Genomic DNA, 20,951 nt, shown 5'->3' on the forward strand with positions numbered 1-20,951 from the left:
CACGTGTTACCTACGGTAAGAAACGTGCGTAAAAAATTGACATCCGGCGCAGTCACTTACCCCGCAGTAAGATACCCTCGCCGGGTTTCTTACGCAACCTTAATGTCGCCCTCGTCAGGATCACAGGCGTTCATGCGAGCCTCTCCGAGTCGTGGTACCTTGACATCATTAGGTCTTGCACCAGTCTTGCACAGCTATCAAGCTGACGAGTCGAGATACTTACATCGTGACTGTTATATTCAAGTTTTGATCAGGATCAAGACCTACAATAATACTATCAGGATGCATGTCGCATATCACTAACCGCACCCACCCCATGATTGCATATCGTCTGAGACTCCAAAGTCGGTACCTCTGGAGTCACCTCAACGTTCCTTCCGAGTCGGCTCGCAGCACCGCCGCAAACATTTATAAGGACGGAATACCCGCAATGCACACCCAGCTCCAACCCTTATTCGGAGCCCATCGACAGCGAGTGCGCCGGCCGGTGAGTTACTCTGTATGCATTCTGTCAATGACTGTACTGACGATGTATCTCTCACCTGCCCGCTGTCGATGCAGCCTTGCTTGATTATTGAACGACCCGCACCGTGACGCACGACCACGACGTACCCGCACTCTACCTTCAGCCGCCGTCCAGCCACTGCACCTCGAGTCTCCATTCAAGATGCGCGTCTCAACCATCCTCCCTCTCGTCTCCGCGGCGATGCTCGCGTCGTCTGCCGTAGCGCGCCCCGTTTCCTACATTGCGTACGCACTGTTCCGCATTCGCCGAGTCAGCTTGAGCGGTTCGACTGATGCACACCTCCTTCCCTCTGTAGCTTCCGCGACGACGCTGACCTTGCGGAGCGGGCTCTTGGCGATCTGCAGGTACTCTTTGATCGGGATTACTTTGGCGAACAGTTATCCGTACGCGCGGAACCCCCTCGATCCCCAGGAAAGTTCCCCCAACGGACGCATGGCACCAGTATGGAAGCTCACATAAAGGACCGCAAGCAATGGCACGCTGATCAGGCGAAATATGAGAGGGCACAAAAGCAGGCGGCGAAGGAGGCTGGGCAACCTCACGACGTGATGAAGATGAGCCGCCCGTCCGCTCAAAGCTACACCTGGGTGGCGAACGCGAAGAAGCCTGACGGCAAAAAGCCTGAGGGGAAGGGGAAAAAGCCTGAGGGGAAATGAGGAGGGGGCCGCGCAAAAACGCGCGATGATGTAGCATGGGGAATTGTAGTCGGTAGGACGAAGGCGGGTTGTCTCCAGAGGGTTCATCTAGTCGTGCTGATAAGGCGATATCTACATGTATCGATAGTCCACGGATGGGATATATATATGTTCACTTACCGCCGCTCATTGAACAACCTGCTAGCCCGCAGACCAGCGATACAGCGAGGTCTATGTATATGTCTCTTGAGTCAACTGGGACCGGAACCGCGAGTGAGAAGCCTTCCGCACCTGGCGACGCTTGTCCTTGCATGTCTCATCTGCCGAATGAGACTCGTGTGTGCCTCGTCCGTGCACTCCGAGTGCGAACCAGACGCGACGTTCGTCGTAGAGTTAGTGCCTCGTTCATCCAGAGAAACGGCCTTCGAAGCCAGCAATGTGAAGTAATGCATACAGTTGTGGGGCACGTTCTGTCGGGTTCTCGAGTGCGTGAGGTGGTTGCTATCGACGAGGGCGGGGCGTGCGGACGCGCCGGGATGATGGTGAGTGCACAGCCGCGTCATCATCCTCGAAGCATCGCTGAGTTCCTCGACGGCATAGACCTGGAGTGAACACTGAATGAGTATCACCGGCGACGGAAATTGGATGATATCCACGCATGTGCAGGGGCCGCAATGCGGCATCGGTGGCCATTGCTGACCTTACGCCGTCACGGTTTGACAATTCGTGTCTGTTGGTCTGATCATCTGTTCTATACGGATACTTCAATACATCAGCTCACGTTCGTTTTGTCCCCCTTCTTCTCTCGACTCTCTGTAGGCCTCGTTCCGCCTGGCCACCGCTCAGTCCCTCGCAACCTGCACGCACACCTTCCCGACGTGCTGCCGGCTCTCCAGATGCTCGTACGCCCCGCGCGTCTCCTCAAACGGGGATACCTTGTCCACGACAGGCTTGAGCCCCGTCGCGTTGATCAGCCGCACGAGCGCCTCGAACCTACGATCCGAACGCGTGAGCTGCGGGGCGCGGTGGAGATGGGGAGTCTGACGTACTGCGTGCGCGAGCCGATGAGGATGCCGCGGACGAGGGCTCCCCTGAGGACGATACTAGCACCGGGGGCAAGACGCGTTGACCGGAGTTCAAACATTATACGGACATCTTCCGACTTATGACATATTTTCCCTCGATGTTATTCCTCAGGACATCGCACGACCATGCCAAGTGTCTCTCAGATGTTCGGAGAAAAGAACATTGTATGGACAGCACTGCTGTTTGCGACTCGAACATGCCAAATGTGCATGTCATGTTCGGAGAGCAAACATTGTACTGTCACAGGGTATGTTTATAGCGTGACCTCGATTAGGACATGTGTAAACCAACCACAATGTTTGTATGCACAACATTGTGCCGACATACCATGACCATGAAGCATTGTGTTCTCATGTTCATGCACCGGACATTTTGAAGATTTGGGGAGTTAACATTCCAAGGACATGTGTGATCATTGAAAGAACATGATTAAGAACCAATGTTTTTACAATGTTGTGACCATGTTTGACCTCCAGACATGCACGGTGGTCATACTCGGAACATTGCAAGAACAGTTATCATGTGCTTGCAATGTTCGCTTCATATCACGACGGTGTACACTCGGCATGTACAGACACAGAACATGTGGCTTACAGATGAGGATCATGCATAGTGTTTGGTCTATGCACTCTTATGGAACACACCATGAACACACCTCAGGTTAATCGTCCAGACAATGATAATGCTGTTGCAATGCTTGGGACTTCGAACACGGGGCAGTCACTGTCAATGATCCTCGAGTGTTCGGCGACTGAACACCGTGGGAACATTTATCATAAGTCGTAGAATGTCCGTAACATGTTCGCGCGACGAGCAACGCGTCTTGTCCCCAGTGTAGGCAGGTTCGCCATGTCGCGAGCCTGGGGGTCAAGCAACAGTGAGTGGATTACCTACACCGCCGACAAACCCGATCACGCTGACCGTCCCGCCATACCGCGTGCTCGCGAGCGACTTGTTGATCGTGCCCGCGCCGCCGACGTCGATGACGTGGTCCACGCCTCGCCCGCCCGTCTACCCGCAGCGGAGCCAGCCTACCCACGCACCCACAGCCAGCACGCGCGTACTCACGATCCGGAAGACCTCCTCCTCCCAGTCCGGCGTCTTCTTGTAGTTAATGACATGCTTCGCGCCGAGCTGCTTCGCAACCTCTAGCTTATTGTCGGACGACGAGGTCGCGATGACGGTCGCGCCGCTTGCCACCGCGATCTGGAGGCCGAAGATGGAGACGCCGCCCGTACCGAGGACGAGGACAGTGTCACCGCCCTTGAGCGGGTTCGCGCCCAGGAGCGCGTTGTACGCGGTCACTGCGGCACATCTGCACACGTCGTTGGAAGCGGTGCGTGTAGGAGTCGACTGTGTACTTACGGGAGCGTCGAGGCCTCGACGTATGACCAGCCATCCGGGATCCTGACGAGACCCTACGCCGCATGAGGACCGTGTGCGTAGACACGGTCGCGGCACGTACGTGTGCGGGTAAGACCTTGTACTCGGTGAGGACGCCGTCGATGGGCCCGCCGAGGCCGATGAGCTTGATCTCGTCCGTAATTTTGTCAAAGATGTGGCCGCGTCCAGAGAAACACGCCGAGTCGATCACAGGGTGCGTAAACCCCTGAGGCCTGAAGCCGTAGCCCAGGTGAAACACAGGTGTTGGTCTCTGCACCGCGACGGCAAGAGCAATATTGCGAGTTTGCTGACGAGGCATGCAGGGTAAGTATGTAGTAATGTCGGTTCGTCAGTGTCAGCATTCATAAGTATTCCGTTACGCACAGTAGTACTAGGAGAGCGCTGCCATGACAGAGCCTTTCCGCTGAATCATCGCGTCTGGTGTTGCTGAGTGTGATCCACTTGCGTGCGAGCGTCGTTACAGAGTTAGAACAGTTGAAACAGGCCGAGGTCGTCGATCGCCGGGAAGTGTATGCCCGACGGGAGCGGAGAGCGGTAGGCGCCCTATCCTTGTCTGCTCACGACGACCTTCTGCCCACAGCCAGCTTCTGCGCCCATCTCACCACAGAGCCCCCGGTGCGCCCGACGATCGACGCCGCTCTTCTTTGTGCACAGCCGGTCAACGTAGCACAGCGACGCATGACGTCACGGAAAGCCCTTCGGCGTGTGCTGTCGCGTTCTCGAGGAGGCTGCTATCGACCGGGGCAAGGCGCACGGACGGGCCGGGCTGGTGATTGGTGAGAGGAGAACATGTCGTCACCCACCGACGATCGCTCGTACAGTTCACCCACCCCCGTTTCTGACAAAGCACCTCTCCGTGTCCTCTAAAGCCTGCGCCAGTCCTCTCTTTCCCACATCCCTTTCTCCGTCTCTACTGCTCTCTGCGACTAGCCCACGATGCCCATCCCCACCACCACCCGCGAGTACCGTCTCCCCAAGGTGCGTCGCTCGCATCTGACCCATCTGACGTTTGGCGTTGACGCGCCCACAGACGGACGGCTTCCACAACCTGGCGCTCAACGACGCTTCCATCCGTCCGCCGAAATCGACCGAAGTCCTTGTCAAGGTTCACGCCGTGTCCCTGCAGGTACGTCACGCCCCATTCAGTCCGTCTCCACCGCCGATCTGAACTCTCTCTGCTAGTTCCGCGACCTCATCATCGCAAAGGGCCAGTACCCCCTCGGCCAGAAGGACAATGTCGTCCCCGGCTCAGACATGGCCGGCGAGATCCTCGCAGTCGGCGAAGACGTCAAAGACTGGGCCGTCGGCGACAAGGTCTGCGCCAACTTCGCAGTCGACCACATCTTCGGCGACGTCACCGAGGACATCAAGCAATCCGGCCTCGGCGGGCCCATCGACGGCGTCCTCACAGAGTACAAGGTCCTCCCTGCGCACGTACGTACCTCGCTCTTCGGATCGATGTCTGCCAGTAGCATATCTTCAGACCGCACGGCGCGACGCGCGCGCAGAAGCCGAGAGGGGCGCGTGCGATGTATCTCCATGAGCAGTCGGGCGGAGTTGTCCGAGTCCCAAGCGATGCTTGCAAGAGGACCCTCCACCATCATCCCAGAGACAGAGCATCCCGACGGTCGTGATGAGTCGGTCCTGCACCAGGCTAGCGGCCCAGCTCATCTCAGCGCGCGCGCGCTGCGAGAAGCGGTCTATTGATATTTCACTGTTCAACTGTAAACGCCGGCATGGACGCTTGACGCTGACGCGACCTAGTGTCTGGTTAGGATCCCGGACGGCTGGTCGTACATCGAGGCATCGACGCTTCCGTGAGTGCCGTCTGTCTCTCTTTTCTTTTTGTGTTTCGGAGGGCGGAGGGCCCTTTACGAACCTCGGTGATTGGCAAAGCCCCGGGGTCTGGCAGCGGGAGCGACCTATGCTATCCAGGGAAATGCACTTCCACGCACGACTCTGTGGTCGCTGCAGGGCTTACATCCAGGGTCAACTTCAGTGACTGGGCAGGAGTATGACCCCGCGTCTAGTCGTCTGGGGAGGCCGTCTCGTCGCGGAGTTTTTGTTTTTCGGAGGGCCCTTTGGACCTTGGCAATTGGCAAAACCCCTGGGTCCGGCAGCGGGAGCCGCCTATGGTATCCAGAGAAATGTGTTTCCCCGCACGAGTTTGTGGTCGCCTTAGGGCTCACTTGTCCGGAGTCAACTTCCAGCAAACGAGTTATCGATACGCACTCTTGCCAAGTGCACACATGGGTATCGGAGCGGGGCGGCGCGACTCGCTATGCGAGTATAGATAGTCGGCTGAATCCTACCGTGGTAGCTCATCGGTGCCTCTGGCGGTTGACAAGGCCCCCGGGTCTGGCAGCGGGAGCCGCCTATGCGATCCACGGAAACGTGCTTCCAAGCATGACTCTGTGGTCACCGTAGGGTTCACTCATCCAGGGCCAACTTCCAGCAGACGAGATATCGATGCGCACTCTTGCGAAGTGCACACACGGGCATCGGAGTGGGGCGGCGGCGCGACTCGCCGTATGAGTACCGGCAGTCTGCAAGATCCTACCGTGGCAGCTCGTCGATGTCTCGGCGAGGAGTCCTCTCAGCTCGAGCGGACGCCACCCGGCCCTGCGTGCACACCGGGCGAGAGTGCTTACCGATGTTTCGTTTGCTGGCAATGGAGTACCGCCCACCATAAGCGGTATGTCCTCGGGTCCAGTCATCTGGCTTATTGATCGCGGGGAGTTCCTCGCCATGCCCCCAGCACTGTCTCGGACTTTATGGCGGCGTGCCTCGTTGGTGTGGACGCGTAACGGGCTTGCTGTCTGTCTTTTTTACATGCACTCAACGCCACACAGGTGCGCCGCGGTGACCGCATACAACGCGCTCCTGGGCGCGAACCCGCTCAAGGGCGGCGACACCGTCCTCGTCCTCGGCACCGGCGGTGTGTCCATCTTCGGCCTCCAGATCGCCGTCGCGAGCGGCGCGACGGTCATTGCGACCTCGTCCTCCGACAACAAGCTCGCGGTCGCGAAGAAGCTCGGCGCGAAGCACGTCGTCAACTACAAGAAGACGCCGGACTGGGAGCAAGAAGTGCTCCGGATCGTGAGTGATCGCTGAATATGGGTACGTAGGTGGGCTGACTCGGCTGTGGGCAGACGGGCGGGCGCGGCGTGGACCACGTCATCGAGGTCGGCGGCCCGGGCACGATCAACAAGTCGCTCGCGAGCACGCGGTATGCGGGGACGGTCAGCGTGATCGGGTTCGTCGCGGGGGTACGTATTTCATTCGTATCTACGGGTCTTCGCTCACCACCGCCAGGCCGGCGACATGTCGAATCTGCCCGGTATCATCCTGGGCAAGGGCGTACACGTCCGCGGCATCCTCATCGGCTCGCGCACGCAGTACGTCCGACTCCCCATCTCCACCGCGCCCCGCAGCTCACGCGGTTCGGATTGTAGGTTCGAGGCACTCGTGCGGCTGATCGAGACGACGGGGCTGAAGCCCGTCGTGGACAAGGTGTTCGCGTTCGAGGAGACGCGGGCGGCGTACGAGTATCTGGAGAGCCAGCAGCACGTCGGGAAGGTGTGCGTGCAGGTTGCGAAGGACTGAGCGGCGGCCGGGCGGAATGAGGGTGACCGACCGATGAACAAGACAAACGGAAGTCATCTTGAAGTGGGGTTGTATGTATAATGTATGTACACTATCGCCGGTATGTATGCATCCTCTGCGTTTATAGCAGCGACCTCACGTACTCGAGAGCACGCCGTGATGTCAACGCCAGTGTACGATGACACCGTACCCTCACTGTCGACTCGAGCCTCGGTCCCATGGCCCGTTCCGGGACCGTACCTGCCTTCCTGCAATCGTCCTCCATGTTGAGTCCAGGGCCAGTGGGTGCAGGCTGCCACACGTAACCCCATGTGTGCTCCAGTTTCGTCAACTCGGAGGTCGCAGTCCGCCTCTGCCGGAGCTGGTACAGTCACTGCGGAAGGGTGGGAAGGCTTCCCCCGCTACAGTGACAGCGAGTGCACCGGTCGGTGAGTGCATTCATGACCATCCCGACGGCGTCGCTCTCTTGCTTACCTTCCCGCCGCCGCCAACGCAACGCCCAGCCTTGTTTGCCCGCTGAACGTTTCATACCGCGAACGCGCCGCCGAACGTTTCATACCGACATATCCGTGCCCTGTCTTCAAACACCATCGTCCTGCCGGTCCACCTCGAGTCCCCGTCCAAACTGCGCCTGTCCATATCTCGTCTCCGTGGTGGTGTTTGCTTCGTCTGTCGTGCCCCGCCCCATATCCTCGTTCGCGTACGTGACGTTTCGCATTTGCAGACTCAGCCCGACCGACTGAGTCACCTTGGTCACACCTTCTATTAGCTTCCGGGACGACACTGATCTTGCGGAGCGAGCTCTCGGTGATCTGGATACACTCCGCCTCTTTGGCCGGGGCTTCTCTGGTGAATGGTTAGCTGCACGCGCGCAGTCCGACCCAGGGACTGGCCACCGCGACTCTTGCCCTTGGAGGAAACAACGGTTTCCTCGCAGTGTTCATTACAGAGAAACACGACCGCGCCGCCGATCACCGGGTGGAAGCATACGCCCGGTACGAGCAAGACGTTAGTAGGCGCTGTGCGACTGTCTGCTCACGAACACGTCCGTCTAGACCTGCAAGGTGCTGCCCAACCCATCTCGCCACAGAGCTCCTTGTGCACTCGACGACCGGCGCAGCTCTTCTTTGCGCGCATCTTGTCAACCTAGGGACGGTGAAGCGATGCATGACATCACGACACGTTCTCGGGTGTGGTCTGTCGCATTCTCGATGGCCCGAGGTCGCTGCTCTCGACGGGGAGTGAGGCGGACAGACGGGCCGGGCCGGTGATTGGTGAGAGGAAGAACATGTTGTCACCCACGGAGGATCGCTGGCACAGTGGACCACTCCCGCTTCTCAAGATCCGACAAAGCACCTCGCCCTGTCGATCTGAAGCCTTTTAAAAACCTGCGCCGTCCTCTCTTTCCCACAGCTATCCCCCGTCTCTCGATCCACAGCCCGCCCACGATGCCCATCCCGAGCACCACCCGCGAGTATCGTCTCCCCAAGGTGCGTCGCTCGCATCTGGTGAGCAAGACCTCGAGTGCTGACGCGCGCACAGGCGGACGGCTTCCACAACCTGACACTCACCGAGGCTTCCATCCATCCGCCCAGGTCCACCGAGGTCCTCGTCAAAGTTCACGCTGTCTCCCTCCAGGTCTGTTCCTCAATTCAGTCTCTCTCCATCGCAGATCTGAACCCTGACATGCTTCCGTTACCCAGTTCCGCGACCTCGTCGTCGCGAAGGGCCAGTACGCCCTTGGCCAGAAGGACAATGTCGTCCCGGGCTCAGACATGGCCGGCCAGATTCTCGCCGTCGGCGACGACGTCAAGGACTGGGCCGTCGGCGACAAGATCTGCGCCAACTTCTCCGTCGACCACATCTTTGGCGACGCCTCCCAGCAGATCATCCTCAGCGGCCTCGGCGGACCCATCGACGGCGTCCTCACCGAGTACAAGATCCTGCCCGCGCACGTACGTGACTCGCCCTTCTCTATGCGCGCGATCCTCACTCGAAGCAGTCTCTCGTCAGGATCCCGGACGGCTGGTCGTACATCGAGGCCTCGACCCTCCCGTAAGTACACTGTCCGTTTTTACACACGCCCCTTCCAACGCCACACGCAGATGCGCCGCAGTGACCGCGTACAACGCGCTCCTGGGCGCGAACCCGCTCAAGGGCGGCGACATCGTCCTCGTCCTCGGCACCGGCGGCGTGTCCATCTTCGGCCTCCAGATCGCCATCGCAAGCGGCGCGACGGTCATCGCGACCTCGTCCTCCGACAACAAGCTCGCGGTCGCGAAGAAGCTCGGCGCGAAGCACGTCATCAACTACAAGAAGACGCCGGACTGGGAGAAGGAGGTTCTGCGGATTGTGAGTCGTACGCCGTGGCCGCTCGTGTGTTGACAGTGTGGGCAGACAGGCGGGCGCGGCGTGGACCACGTTATTGAGGTGGGCGGGGCAGGCACGATCAACAAGTCGCTCGCGAGCACGCGGATTGCGGGGACGGTCAGCGTGATCGGGTTCGTCGCAGGGGTACGCCTGCCATTCGCATCTGCGGAGTCTGATGCTTACTCTCACAAAGGCCGGCGACATCTCGAGCCTGCCTGGCATCATTCTGGGCAGGGGCGCGCTCGTTCGGGGCATTCTCATCGGCTCGCGCACGCAGTACGTCCTCCGTCGCCCCCTCCGCGCTCCGCAGTTCACGCGTCCGGTTTGTAGGTTTGAGGCGCTTGTGCGGCTGATCGACACGACGGGGCTGAAGCCCGTCGTGGACAAGGTGTTCGCGTTCGACGAGACGCGGGCGGCGTACGAGTATCTGGAGAGCCAGCAGCACGTCGGGAAAGTGTGCGTGCAGGTCGCCGCGGCGTGAGCGGTAGCTGGGCGGACGACGCCTACGGTGGCTGGCAAGTGAACAAGACAAACGGAAGTCGTTTCGAAGTGTGGTTGTATGTATAATGTATGTACACTATCGTCGGTATGTAAGCATTCTCTGCGTGGATAGCAGCGACCTGACACGCGCGACAACACGCTCGAGAGCACGCCGTGACGTCATACATCGCTTCAACATCCCTGCATTGGTTGTGCAGGAAGAGACACGTCGACTGTCGGGCGCACAGGGAGCTCTGTGGTGAGGTGGGCGGCAGAAGGACGTGTTCGCGGGCCGCCTACGGTTGTCCGCTGCGGTTGTGCATACGCTTCCACCCGATGATCGACGGCCTCGGCGACGTGATAGTGTTTCTCTATAAAGAGGAGCCCGTCGTTTCCTCCAACGACAAGGGTCGCGGCATAATGAACGCTCTTTAACTTAACTCAGATTGCTTCGCGGGCAGGGGAAGTGGACTGCAGAGCGTGATTCGTGGTCTAGGAAAGTCTCAGGCTTTTGTCTGCCCGAGACTCGAAAGGCGTCCTTCGACGTCTTAACGTCGTCGTCTTTCCAATTTGCTTCTATGCTGTGGGAGAGTCACAAAGTACGTTTTTCACTATCAAAGTCTTTTCCACCCGACCAGAGGATGATATATCTACAGTGGAGACACGTACTGCGAGTCAGTAACGCTGACTCCGGACGCGAAGGGGATGTTCTGTCCCGGCAGGTAATGTATGCGACGGAATACTGATGCACATGAATGTATGTACCGATTGTCAAGCTGACCGCCTCAACTATATGATATGTATGCCATACCTCGCGCGTCCGCAATGCTTCTGTCGTCCCATAGCAAGGTACCTAGGGCCGCCATCGCGACGACCGTGCTCCCCGTTTCGGTCACTCGTCCGCCTTGGTCTCGGCGATCCACCCAGTCCTGACCGCCTCCCAATACACGTACCATACCGCGATTCTATGCTCCGCATCGTAAGCACACCTGTCGACCGTCGCGGGTTCAAACGTTCACTCTCAAGACCGCGTTGATCCAATAACACCGTGTCACACTTGGTTCCACTGGTCTCAAGCTCAACTCCGAGGGGCTCGCCCGGGCCCTCTCCTGGGCTTCCACACAGTGCATGTTCTACGCTTCTCTCAGTAATTCCGCCGTATGCTCTGTCGACATGTCCACTTTCTTGGGTGTCCCACCTAGGCCGGCACACTGAGGCTGCGTCGGTCCAACAACACCACGCCGTCACACACAGTTGGCTCCGCCGGTCGCTGGGATCCCTCGACACTCAGTGGCCCACCCTCTCCTGGGCTACCGCATCTCGTCGCGTGGGTCTTCGATGGGCACGATGTTGGTATGTATCAGAGAGACGATTCGAAGGCACATACCGTCCGCTGTGACGTGTATTGCGGCTGCTGCACTTAACTGACACTGAGTACACGCCGTAGGGCGCCACTGTCACAGACGGCGGACCGGGACCGACAATGAACTCGCAACATTTTCATCATTCACTCGGTTCGACTACAACATTGCACAAGGCTATGAAACAAATTCGCGCATGCGATCAGATGTAATGAGACAACGACAGACTCATCAACGACAGCTTCCCCCATCCCCGACGACGGGCGAGGATACGTATCCCCAGCTGGCGAGCTGCCTGGTCCAGAATGTCCATGACCTGGGAGGATGCTTCGGCGCTGATCCTATCCATGGGTTCCCGTATATCGTCGTGGATTTGCGGCAGTTCTCCCCAGATTTGCGGCAGTGAGTGAGGAGGGAATGCGGAGTTGTAGGATCGAGCAATGGAACACAAACGCGAACGGAAATGTTCAATACCGTCCTGCGGGCAGATGTCGATGGAGGGGCTGAGGTAAGTCATACGCTACAACGCAATGAACATCGGAATATATGCTTTGTGAACAAACATGCCTCGTACCATAGAGTTCAAAGTCTCCTTTTCTCAGTCCTCCACGCAGGTTGCATCGCGTGCTCTCGTCTCGAACTGGTCGAACTCCTTGCGTTCATACGACAGAACACACACCTCGACGGCGGGAAGGTCCGAATCAGAGTTCGCGCCGGCAACCTTGAAGTGCAGGCCCTGGTCCAAGTTCGAAGGGGCTTTGCCAACAAGCGCTATCATGAAGTCATGCAGTAGATCGTGCCTTCCAAGAATTGCCGCAATCTGAAGGAGATGTGAACAACGTATCGACTGGACTGTAGTGAGAAAACACACCTTGCGCACTTGATACGTGGACTCCGCCCGAGTATCCGTTACGACACAAAGAAAGACCTCCGTGCCCGCCACGTCGTTCTCGTAGTCCCTTCGAACGACACTGTTCTTCATGCTGAATGTCCAGTCCGTGCCTTGCATCATGACCATCTTGGGCACGAAAGCCCTCCTCTTGTACCAAATCATTCCGGCACTCCGACGCAGAAAGCCGGCCATATAAGCGGCAATGTGTTTGGTAGTGTCCTCCGCGATGGTAGGGGCTTGCACGGTAAGCACACGGCCCTTCTGGAAGTAATCCACACTGATGGACAGTGGGTATTCTCAATCATCGAGATACGTAACGAGCGAACTCACGAAACACCCTGAAGAAACGCAAGCCAAAGTCCAAGATTATCCTCGTCGGGCACTCCCTCCATGTCCCAAATCGAGTTGAACTTGTCCTGCAATAGCAGATACTGATGATGGTTAGTCTCCGTTGCAGACCATACAAGCCGGCGAGCGTCGATGATGGTCGACTTCGTGGAGTTCCTGTCACAGTATTTGTATCAGATGACACACGAAGGAATCGTCAACGGTATGATACCTTCTTCACAAACTCGTGGCACCCATGAGTGAGCTATTCTTCCCCGATATCCCAGATGGCTTTGAAGCAGTCGATGAAGAAATCGTTCGGTCCGCCAGTGACAAGTCGGACAAGTCGGAAGCGTCGATGACACCCCAGAACTCTAGTGGGATGGGCTCCGTGCCCAGGGGAGCTTGAAGACGGCCGGGACTCTGAAGCAGCGCCATCGGTTCGTCTCCCTCGTGAACGGCCCGTTCAGTTTGAAATAGTTCAACAAAAGTGTCGCCAGGAGAGCCGCAGTCCAAAGAGAGCGAGCCACTGTGCTCAGGGCCAGAGGGGTTATGAGGCTGCGCGACGGATGGTGGCTGACTGGCGTCCCAAGAGGTGGTATCGTCTGAGCCGGGGATTGGCTGTCGAGAGCCGGAATCAGCATCCGAGTCATGCATCGCAGAACGAGGCGGAGCGAAGCGGGTGCTGGGCACTGTGGAGATAAACCCGCCAAATGACGGTAGAAGAAAAGGGGTGTAAACGTTGTCGTCAGCACCGGAACGCGGAAGTGTTATGTGTTTGACCGGGAAAATGGTATTCACCTCGATCGACCGTGACCTCGATCTTCCCCCTCAATGCGATGTTCAGGTGTATGGATCGGGTTTGTTCCGAGGCATGCAGGCCCGCAAACGTACTTCGGGAACGTACCACGCAGGACATACGTAGCTAGTGAACAATCCGTTTCGAATTCAAGCACCTGCACGTCATCAACCACTCAGTAGATGGATCCACTCAGTTAGGAGGAAGCTAGAACATACCGTCCGTCGCCGCTTTATCTGACCGACGGCGGCTTGTAGCTTCTGCATCCCGCCCTCCTCGAGAACACCAGTCCTAGCTTTCGCTTGGCGCCGTGTCCACCTCGAAAGTAAGCCGAGACACGGGGCCAGCTCGCGGCCTCTGCTAAAAGCCTAATCTCGTCCATCGCAGTAAAGGCGTGCAGAACGGCAAGAGGACACTCGCCTGTGTGACGACAAAGCCGTTAAACATCTCTGCAATAATGACTACCCACTAAGATGACGACGAACCATGCATAACCCTTATGCGAACTCGGGTCCATCGGTCGGACGCCTCGCCTCACGTGTGGAAATGTAGCGGAGATCTCTGGGCGAGTTGACCTCCAATACGAAGACGGGTCTGTCTTCGAAAACAACCGCGAACACCACAGGAAGTCTGCAGATTCGCGCGAACGGAGCAAGCAAAGCTGGGGAACGACAGGGAAGACGGTGTCCGGAGAAGCTGCGCGTTCAAAAGCTTGCTATACGATCCAAGGAAGTCGGCGTCGAACGGATTGGCGGGAACACCTTCGAAGTGGCCCGCCACTTGGGCCGCCAGGCGATTCGGCAACAGGGCATACCGAACACAGGCCGCATGCGCAGAGGAGAACGGGCGAACGCACGATTAGCACAGAGAATCAGATGTAGTCGTTCATCACATTCGCAAGACAGCGTATGAAGCAGAGTGGGGAGTGTGTCATTTCCGAGCATGCATGACCGAGAGCAGATTATACGAACGTACTACACAACACGCGACACGAGACGATGAGATGAGAGAGCTATATGCGCAACCGAACACGACGTGGATGTGATGATGCTGAGAACCGACATTAAACACTGAGCATGATACTTTTTTCTTCGCTTCCGCGCCCACAGCCCGCTCAGAAGCCCATGCCTCCCATACCACCCATGCCGCCCATGCCACCCGCAGGCGGTGCCGGCTTCTCCTCCGGTGCCTCGACGATGCACGCCTCGCTCGTCGTCAGCAGGCTCGCGACACCCGCGGCGTCGACAAGTGCGGTCCGGACGACCTTGAGCGGGTCGACGATGCCTGCTTTGATCATGTCCACCCACTCACCCTTGCTCGCGTCGTAGCCCCACGCGAACTTGTCTTCCGCGCCGTACAGCTGCACCATCGTGCCAACAAGCACGGAGCTCTCCTCGCCCGCGTTCTTCAGGATCGTCCGCGCCGGGTGGGACAGCGCCCGCTTGATGATCGACACGCCCAGGTCCTGATCAAAGTTCGCCGTCGGGATCAGCTTCACGTCCGGCGACGACACCGCCTGCGAACCAGGCGCCTTGCTCGCGAGCGCGAGGGACGCCTTCAGGAGCGCGACACCACCGCCGGGGAGGATGCCCTCCTCGACAGCTGCGCGCGTCGCGTTGAGCGCATCGTCGTACCGGTCCTTCTTCTCGCTAACCTCGACCTCGGACGAACCGCCGACCTTGATGACCGCAACACCGCCCGATAGCTTCGCGAGGCGCTCCTGGAGCTTCGTGCGGTCGTACTCGCTCGTTGTCGAGTCCGCAATCAGCGCGCGGATCTGCTCGCAGCGTTGCTGGATCGCGTCCTTGGAGCCTTCACCGTTAAGGACGATCGTATCTTCCTTGGTGATGGTGATCGAGCCGGAAGAGCCGAGCATGTCGGGCGTGAGCTGCTCGAGCTTCATGTCGAGCTCGTTAGTAACGACCTGGCCGCCGGTGAGGATAGCAAGGTCGCCGAGGATGGACTTGCGGTTGTCGCCGAAGCCGGGGGCCTTGACGGCACAGACCTGCACCTGGCCACGGAGCTTGTTGACGAGACACGCGGCGAGGGCCTCACCGTCGACGTCCTCCGCGATGATAAGCAGCGGGCGACGCGCCTGGACAGCAGCCTCGAGGGCCGGAAGGATGTCCTGGAGGCGGCTGATCTTAGATTCGCTGAGGAGAACGAGGGGCTTCTCGAAATCGGCCTTCTGGGACTTGACGTCGGTGACGAAGTAAGGAGAGATGAAGCCGCGGTCGAAACGCATGCCCTCCGTGATCTCAATCTCGTCGTCGATGGTGCGGCCCTCCTTGACGGTGATAACACCCTCCTTGCCGACCTTCTCCATGGCCTGGGCGATGAGGTTGCCGACGTGGGCATCGCCGTTAGCGGAGATGGTCGCAACCTGAGCAATCTCGGCGGTGGTGGTGATGGTCTTTGCGTGGGAGGAGAGAAACTCGACGACACGGTCGACGGCGGCCTGGGAGCCGCGGCGGAGGTCCATAGGGTTGCACCCAGCGGCGACGTTCTTGACACCCTCCGCATAAATGGCGCGCGCGAGGACGGTGGCGGTGGTCGTGCCATCACCAGCCATCTCGTTCGTCTTGGACGCGACGTCCTGGACGAGGCTGCGAGGCGGGGTCAGCGGGACGCTGAGAAGGAAGGCGCGGAGCCGACTCACCGAGCGCCGAGGTTCTCAAACTTGTCTTTGAGCTGTATCGACTTTGCGACCGTGACACCATCTGCGGGTATGTGAGCACGGGCACGGTAGAGGCAAGGTAAGGCGACATACCCTTGGTAATCTTCGGGCCGCCGAACGACTGCTCGATGATGACGTTGCGACCTGCAGACGGTGAGCGTGTCACTTCCGGCCAGCTGGCGAGGCTACGTACCCTTGGGACCGAGGGTGACGCTGACGGCGTCCGCGAGCACGTCGACGCCCTTGAGAATGCTAGCGCGACCTTCGTTCGAGAACTTGATCTCCTTGTGCGCGCCGCGAGCCAGCGAAGGCTTGGCCGCCTTTGCGGCGGCGCGGCGGAGCGCAGCAGAGGACGTCTGAGAGAAGTGGTGCATTGCTTTCCACACGCAGAACGATGAGCAGGGAGGCGGCGGGGACGGGGGCGACAGCGAGCAGGAGGACGGTGAGAGAACGCGGTCGACGTCGGCCAGCACTTTTTGAGCAATTTGTCACGGAACAGTCTAGAATCACGCAGTAACGTCCCTCGTCACGTCACGCTCTCGCCACGTCACGCCCGACTCAGGCCGACGCTCTCACCGACGCCGCTATCCTCGCCGCCTCTGCTCATCGGCGACGACGTCGAGCGCAACGATGTTCACATCTCGTCTTGCTGTGCTCTGCTACTACTGCAATACCCCAGCCACCCTGAATCGTGAATGCACTCGGCTGCACTTTCCGCGAAGGGGTCCAAATTGAAGTCAGTCAGTCCGAAGAATGTGCAGCGAGAGCGTATTGAGGTGGTATGGGCAAGCTATGGATCGAGTCGCTCACCGCGGAAACTTAGTTAGGCAAACCGCAGCTGCTCTTTGTCAACAGAGTAACAGTCGTCGGAGACGTCCTTACGCTCGCCGACGCCGCGATCTCCAACAATATCATCGCCATAGGGCGGCACCAGTGCGTTTCCCATGCCGTCATACTTTTGTCTGTCTCGGAGTCGCTATTGCTCGCCGGCTCATAAGATGCTGCACCGCGGTCTGCGGTCTGTCTGTCATGTTCCTTCTCGCTGCGTCTACTGTATCCGTGGATGACCATTAAACACTTCGTTCGTCGTATTGCGATATGGTTATTGCGGACGCACGTCGATGTATCGAGCCCCTGCACTTCCGTCGAGACGTTCCGCGCAGGCGGTGTCAATGATTGTCCTTGCACGGTTCGATCTATCGGTCAAGACGCAAGGTGACTGCTGGACACCTAGGACTTCGTTGCGCTGCATGGACACTTCCTCTGGAAAACATGACCCCGCCGCGAGCGAAATCGGGGCTGGGATGTCTTGGGACTTTCTACTACGCCCCGACGATCCGGGCTGCAGGATGCAGTCGTGTTCCGCCGTGCGAAGTTCGTACCGGTACGCCCGAGTACATCTCACTTCGGTAAGTGCATCTGTGCTCGTGTCTACGTTGCGTAGGTCTGGATGGATGCTCGTGTTGAAGGTCACCATCAACACATTCAAGTCGTAAGAAGTTTGTTCATATTGCGAGTGGACAAGCGACAAAAACACGTCCAAGCACACTGAAAAGCTACCACTGCGGCCCCCGCCACGTCTCCGCCTTTCTGACCACAGCCCCACTACCTCGGCGCCCCGCCCTCTGTGCCTCTGCGAGGCACCACACGCGTGCCGGGGCCAACTTCCCCACATAAGACGACCCCGTAGAAGAGCGCGGCCGTCTGCTCACCTCGTTAGGCCCTCCCCGCCACGCATCACCGTCTCGCCCTACCACGGCCCCGCTACCTCGCTGCGCCGCCCTCTACTTCCCTCGGACGCACCATACGCGTGCCGAAGTCGACGCACGCACCTATGACGACCCTGCGGAAGAGCGGGGTCATCTATTCGTGTGCCCCTGCCTTCCCAGTCAGCGCCCGTCAACACGTCCAATGCGCGCCGACGACCTACCGCGCGCGCCAGGCGCCCCCGCACAACAACAGGTCGTCTGGTCGTGAACTCGGACACTCCCCGCCACGTCACAGCCCTCTTACATTGCCGCGCCGCCCTCTACCGTCTCCGATGCACCAGACAAGGCCGAGCACGACGTACGTACACAAGACGACCCCGCATAAGAGTGGGGTCGTCGTTTGATTTGCTAACGGCTTCGCCGCCCACCCCCACCTCCTACCATCTCTTGGACGCACGCACTGTGCTCCGAGCAGGCGCAGTGCCTGTCAGATGACCCCGCACAAGAGCGGGTTCGTCTGCTCGTGTCGAACAGCCCGCTCTGCCACGTCACCGCCGTCCAGCCCTACCGCGGCCGTACGAGGACAGGCTGACTGGTGAATGACGTGGCGAGAGGAGGTGTGAGAGTAGGGGGGACGCGTGGCGACAGGGCGAGCATCGCCGAACAACAGGTAGAGATGCTCGAATGCCGGGCGGGCGAGCAAACGCACGGGCGAGAAGCCATGCGGGTTGGATGACAGGCCGGCAAGAAGACAGCGGGCGAGGAGACGGGCAGTCGAGCGGGGGGACTGAAGATGCAGCGGATGGACGGAATAGCGAGCGGATGGATGGAAGAGTGAGCTCCTCCTCTCGTGCTTTCGTCTGTCCGCTTTGCTGTCCGTTCGTCTCCTCGCCCTTTACTCCTTCCACCGTTCAGCCTGCTCGCCGTGTCCTCGTTCCGTTCGTGCGTGCGCTTGCGAGCACATGCCTCTACTCGTCAGCCCGCCGGCGCCGTTATGTGTGCCCACCATATGCCCATTGTGTGAATATGTACATCTGTAGTCTATTCTCGCACATTCTTCGTACGTGCCCACCGGCTCGAGTACATAACTGTAGTTCAATTGTATGTACTGTAGGCGTCACCACAACCCGGATGGGGGTGTGACCTGTGACCGATTTACACGACCCGGCGGGGCGGCGCACCTGCGCTTCCCACACTATGCCATCAATTAGGCTTGACACATGATAGCATGTGATCGCCCTAGTTAGGCTTCGTCCACACCGATCGCCTTACACTGCGTTAAACACTGCGTTAAATCTGGGACTTATCAAACGAGTCCCTGGGCCCTCCGGCTATTCCAGGTACGTCCCGTGCGAGCGCTTGGCCCCTGCTAGCGAGGCAGGGCGCCCGATGCCATCAGGTCCCGTGATGGACGTCCCGTATGGTTCCTCGCCGGATATGGCAGTGCCTCCAGCCTCGCCACATCACATCAGGAAAAACCGCCCGCAGGGCAGGAGCTCTTAGAATTGATTTGAAGATAGCCAAACCGGTTTGAAGCGGTCAAACCGTTCAAACATGACTCAATACAAGTACCCCTGTTTAAAGGTGTCAAAAATATATCAAACCTGTTGCAAGATTGCCTCGTTTGCTTGAATCAAATTGCTATGGTTTGGTCTTTACTATGAATACATCCATAGCAGTGCTTTCCAGGGGGAACATTTGAGTTTGGTATGATTGAAATGTCTTCAGAGGATTGCCAAAATATGTTTAATGACTTTCCTGTTCTCTCTCATTTGATTCAAAGCACACGGTTTCAGGGCCGCCGTTCCCTCAGGGTTGTTATTCCTCAATTTATTTACCAGCCCGGATAACGCACATTCATGAATTAGCTGTCATAAATATATCAATTTCGTACATGGGCGTGATGGGCGACGGTACACAGCGGCAATCCTACACGACGGGTATGCGAATGCGGTGGACATGGATACAACGTGAGGGGGCTGGATATCATTGGAGGGCAGCGGAGAGCGGTACAACAACAGAGAACAATAACGCCAGCGGAGATGATAGGCGTGAGGATGACGCCAGCGAAGACGATAGGTGTGAGGATGATGCCAGCGAAGACGATGCCAGCAAAGATGAGGAGAGAGGGGAAAGACAGTATCTTACAAGCGACCCTCCAACATCAGAGCCCTGTGGATAGCTCAGTCTTGCAACCTACTGATGAGATAACCCACGCACCTAGGCCTTATCCTTGGACGCAGCATTGGACGGCCCAGCCTGAGCGTTGTCGGGAGCACCACCCCTCGACCGCCACCTAGCCTTCACCTTCCCAGCGTTGATGAGAGGGTCTAGGTCCGCATTGGACTTCTCCTCGCCTTGCCCACTCTGCGAATCCACCCGAAGCCCAGCGAACACCCTGAACGATTGTTAGAAATGTAATCAAATAAAGTCAGCCGCCTACCTGATGTTCTTGGACAGACTGGCGTTCAGGGACTCCGAGAGGTTTTCCCAGCCCTCGTCATAGTCCTTGTTGTTCGGATTGGCCAACCGACGGATCATCTCCACGCCAGACAGCAGGCGATCGTACCTATTGAGTATCAGAACTATCCTGTGAGATGACTGTAATATGTGGCCTACGCTGGGGCGTACACCTTCTTCTGGAATTCCACCGTGTTGTTGTCGTTCATCCACTCGTCCAAGGCCACGAGAATCTGACATTATAGGGGCTTTTTGACCAATCCTTAGGGTGAGGATGGGGTGAGGATGGGTGAGGAAGGCATTTTCACGTTCTGAGCATTAAACGTCTCACCCTCGTAGCATGAATCTCAGCGTGCATGTTACCCGCGTTCGCGCCATGGCGCGACTGCGGATGCGAGGTACTCTTACCCGCGTTCGCGTCATGGCGCGAACGCGGGTAACATGCAGTCTCCGTTTGAGTCTGCGACTGCCTTCTGCCAGTCACCCTTACCCGCAATCGCGCCATGGCGCGATTGCGGATGAGTCCGCACATCCATTGCCTTGTTTGGCAAGTCCGAGCGCCCGCCCGATCTCAGAGGCACCGACTTGCTCGTGTGCCCTGGTGCACAGAGGGCATGCA

General features: G+C 58.3%; 8 protein-coding genes across 8 annotated transcripts; 3 read left to right on the forward strand and 5 right to left on the reverse strand.

Annotated features, from left to right (window-relative positions):
* Positions 1-355: 355 nt before the first annotated feature.
* B0H18DRAFT_1057276 (uncharacterized protein) lies at positions 356-1,688 on the reverse strand. The gene is made up of 2 exons (XM_048031066.1): positions 1,342-1,688; positions 356-1,278 (listed from the first exon to the last, which is right to left on the reverse strand). Exons 1-2 carry the CDS (start codon positions 1,472-1,474, stop codon positions 677-679), a joined length of 735 nt encoding a protein of 244 aa, XP_047885202.1. The 5' UTR covers positions 1,475-1,688; the 3' UTR covers positions 356-676.
* A 315-nt stretch (positions 1,689-2,003) lies between these two features.
* B0H18DRAFT_891234 (NAD(P)-binding protein) lies at positions 2,004-3,949 on the reverse strand (the record flags this gene model as incomplete). The annotated part of the gene is made up of 6 exons (XM_048041324.1): positions 2,004-2,154; positions 2,211-2,323; positions 3,142-3,258; positions 3,316-3,562; positions 3,613-3,665; positions 3,713-3,949. 6 exons carry the CDS (start codon positions 3,947-3,949, stop codon positions 2,004-2,006), a joined length of 918 nt encoding a protein of 305 aa, XP_047885203.1.
* Positions 3,950-4,506: 557 nt separating this feature from the next.
* B0H18DRAFT_288245 (NAD-P-binding protein) lies at positions 4,507-7,482 on the forward strand. Its single transcript, XM_048037425.1, has 8 exons — positions 4,507-4,629; positions 4,682-4,777; positions 4,834-5,085; positions 5,416-5,468; positions 6,504-6,750; positions 6,804-6,920; positions 6,967-7,049; positions 7,107-7,482. Exons 1-8 carry the CDS (start codon positions 4,588-4,590, stop codon positions 7,255-7,257), a joined length of 1,041 nt encoding a protein of 346 aa, XP_047885204.1. The 5' UTR covers positions 4,507-4,587; the 3' UTR covers positions 7,258-7,482.
* A 30-nt stretch (positions 7,483-7,512) lies between these two features.
* B0H18DRAFT_288311 (uncharacterized protein) lies at positions 7,513-8,664 on the forward strand. Its single transcript, XM_048037426.1, has 3 exons — positions 7,513-7,957; positions 8,027-8,252; positions 8,313-8,664. The coding sequence occupies exons 1-3, from the start codon at positions 7,698-7,700 to the stop codon at positions 8,526-8,528; spliced, it is 702 nt and encodes a 233-aa protein (XP_047885205.1). The 5' UTR covers positions 7,513-7,697; the 3' UTR covers positions 8,529-8,664.
* A 41-nt stretch (positions 8,665-8,705) lies between these two features.
* Positions 8,706-10,108, forward strand: B0H18DRAFT_961542 (NAD-P-binding protein; the record flags this gene model as incomplete). The annotated part of the gene is made up of 8 exons (XM_048043067.1): positions 8,706-8,747; positions 8,800-8,895; positions 8,961-9,212; positions 9,260-9,312; positions 9,363-9,609; positions 9,655-9,771; positions 9,821-9,903; positions 9,958-10,108. 8 exons carry the CDS (start codon positions 8,706-8,708, stop codon positions 10,106-10,108), a joined length of 1,041 nt encoding a protein of 346 aa, XP_047885206.1.
* A 1,958-nt stretch (positions 10,109-12,066) lies between these two features.
* Positions 12,067-12,752, reverse strand: B0H18DRAFT_961543 (uncharacterized protein; the record flags this gene model as incomplete). The annotated part of the gene is made up of 3 exons (XM_048043068.1): positions 12,067-12,288; positions 12,340-12,637; positions 12,691-12,752. The coding sequence occupies 3 exons, from the start codon at positions 12,750-12,752 to the stop codon at positions 12,067-12,069; spliced, it is 582 nt and encodes a 193-aa protein (XP_047885207.1).
* Positions 12,753-14,600: 1,848 nt separating this feature from the next.
* Positions 14,601-16,537, reverse strand: B0H18DRAFT_1127838 (chaperonin Cpn60/TCP-1 family; the record flags this gene model as incomplete). The annotated part of the gene is made up of 4 exons (XM_048035314.1): positions 14,601-16,092; positions 16,146-16,206; positions 16,257-16,307; positions 16,357-16,537. 4 exons carry the CDS (start codon positions 16,535-16,537, stop codon positions 14,601-14,603), a joined length of 1,785 nt encoding a protein of 594 aa, XP_047885208.1.
* A 3,555-nt stretch (positions 16,538-20,092) lies between these two features.
* B0H18DRAFT_961545 (uncharacterized protein) lies at positions 20,093-20,837 on the reverse strand (the record flags this gene model as incomplete). Its single annotated transcript, XM_048043069.1, has 4 exons — positions 20,093-20,270; positions 20,316-20,441; positions 20,492-20,565; positions 20,664-20,837. 4 exons carry the CDS (start codon positions 20,835-20,837, stop codon positions 20,093-20,095), a joined length of 552 nt encoding a protein of 183 aa, XP_047885209.1.
* Between the last annotated feature and the right edge of the window lie 114 nt (positions 20,838-20,951).

The sequence above is a fragment of the Fomitopsis serialis genome, assembly GCF_022376445.1.
Source record: "Fomitopsis serialis strain Sig1Antser10 chromosome Unknown B0H18scaffold_275, whole genome shotgun sequence".
NCBI classification, from domain to species: domain Eukaryota; kingdom Fungi; phylum Basidiomycota; class Agaricomycetes; order Polyporales; family Fomitopsidaceae; genus Fomitopsis; species Fomitopsis serialis.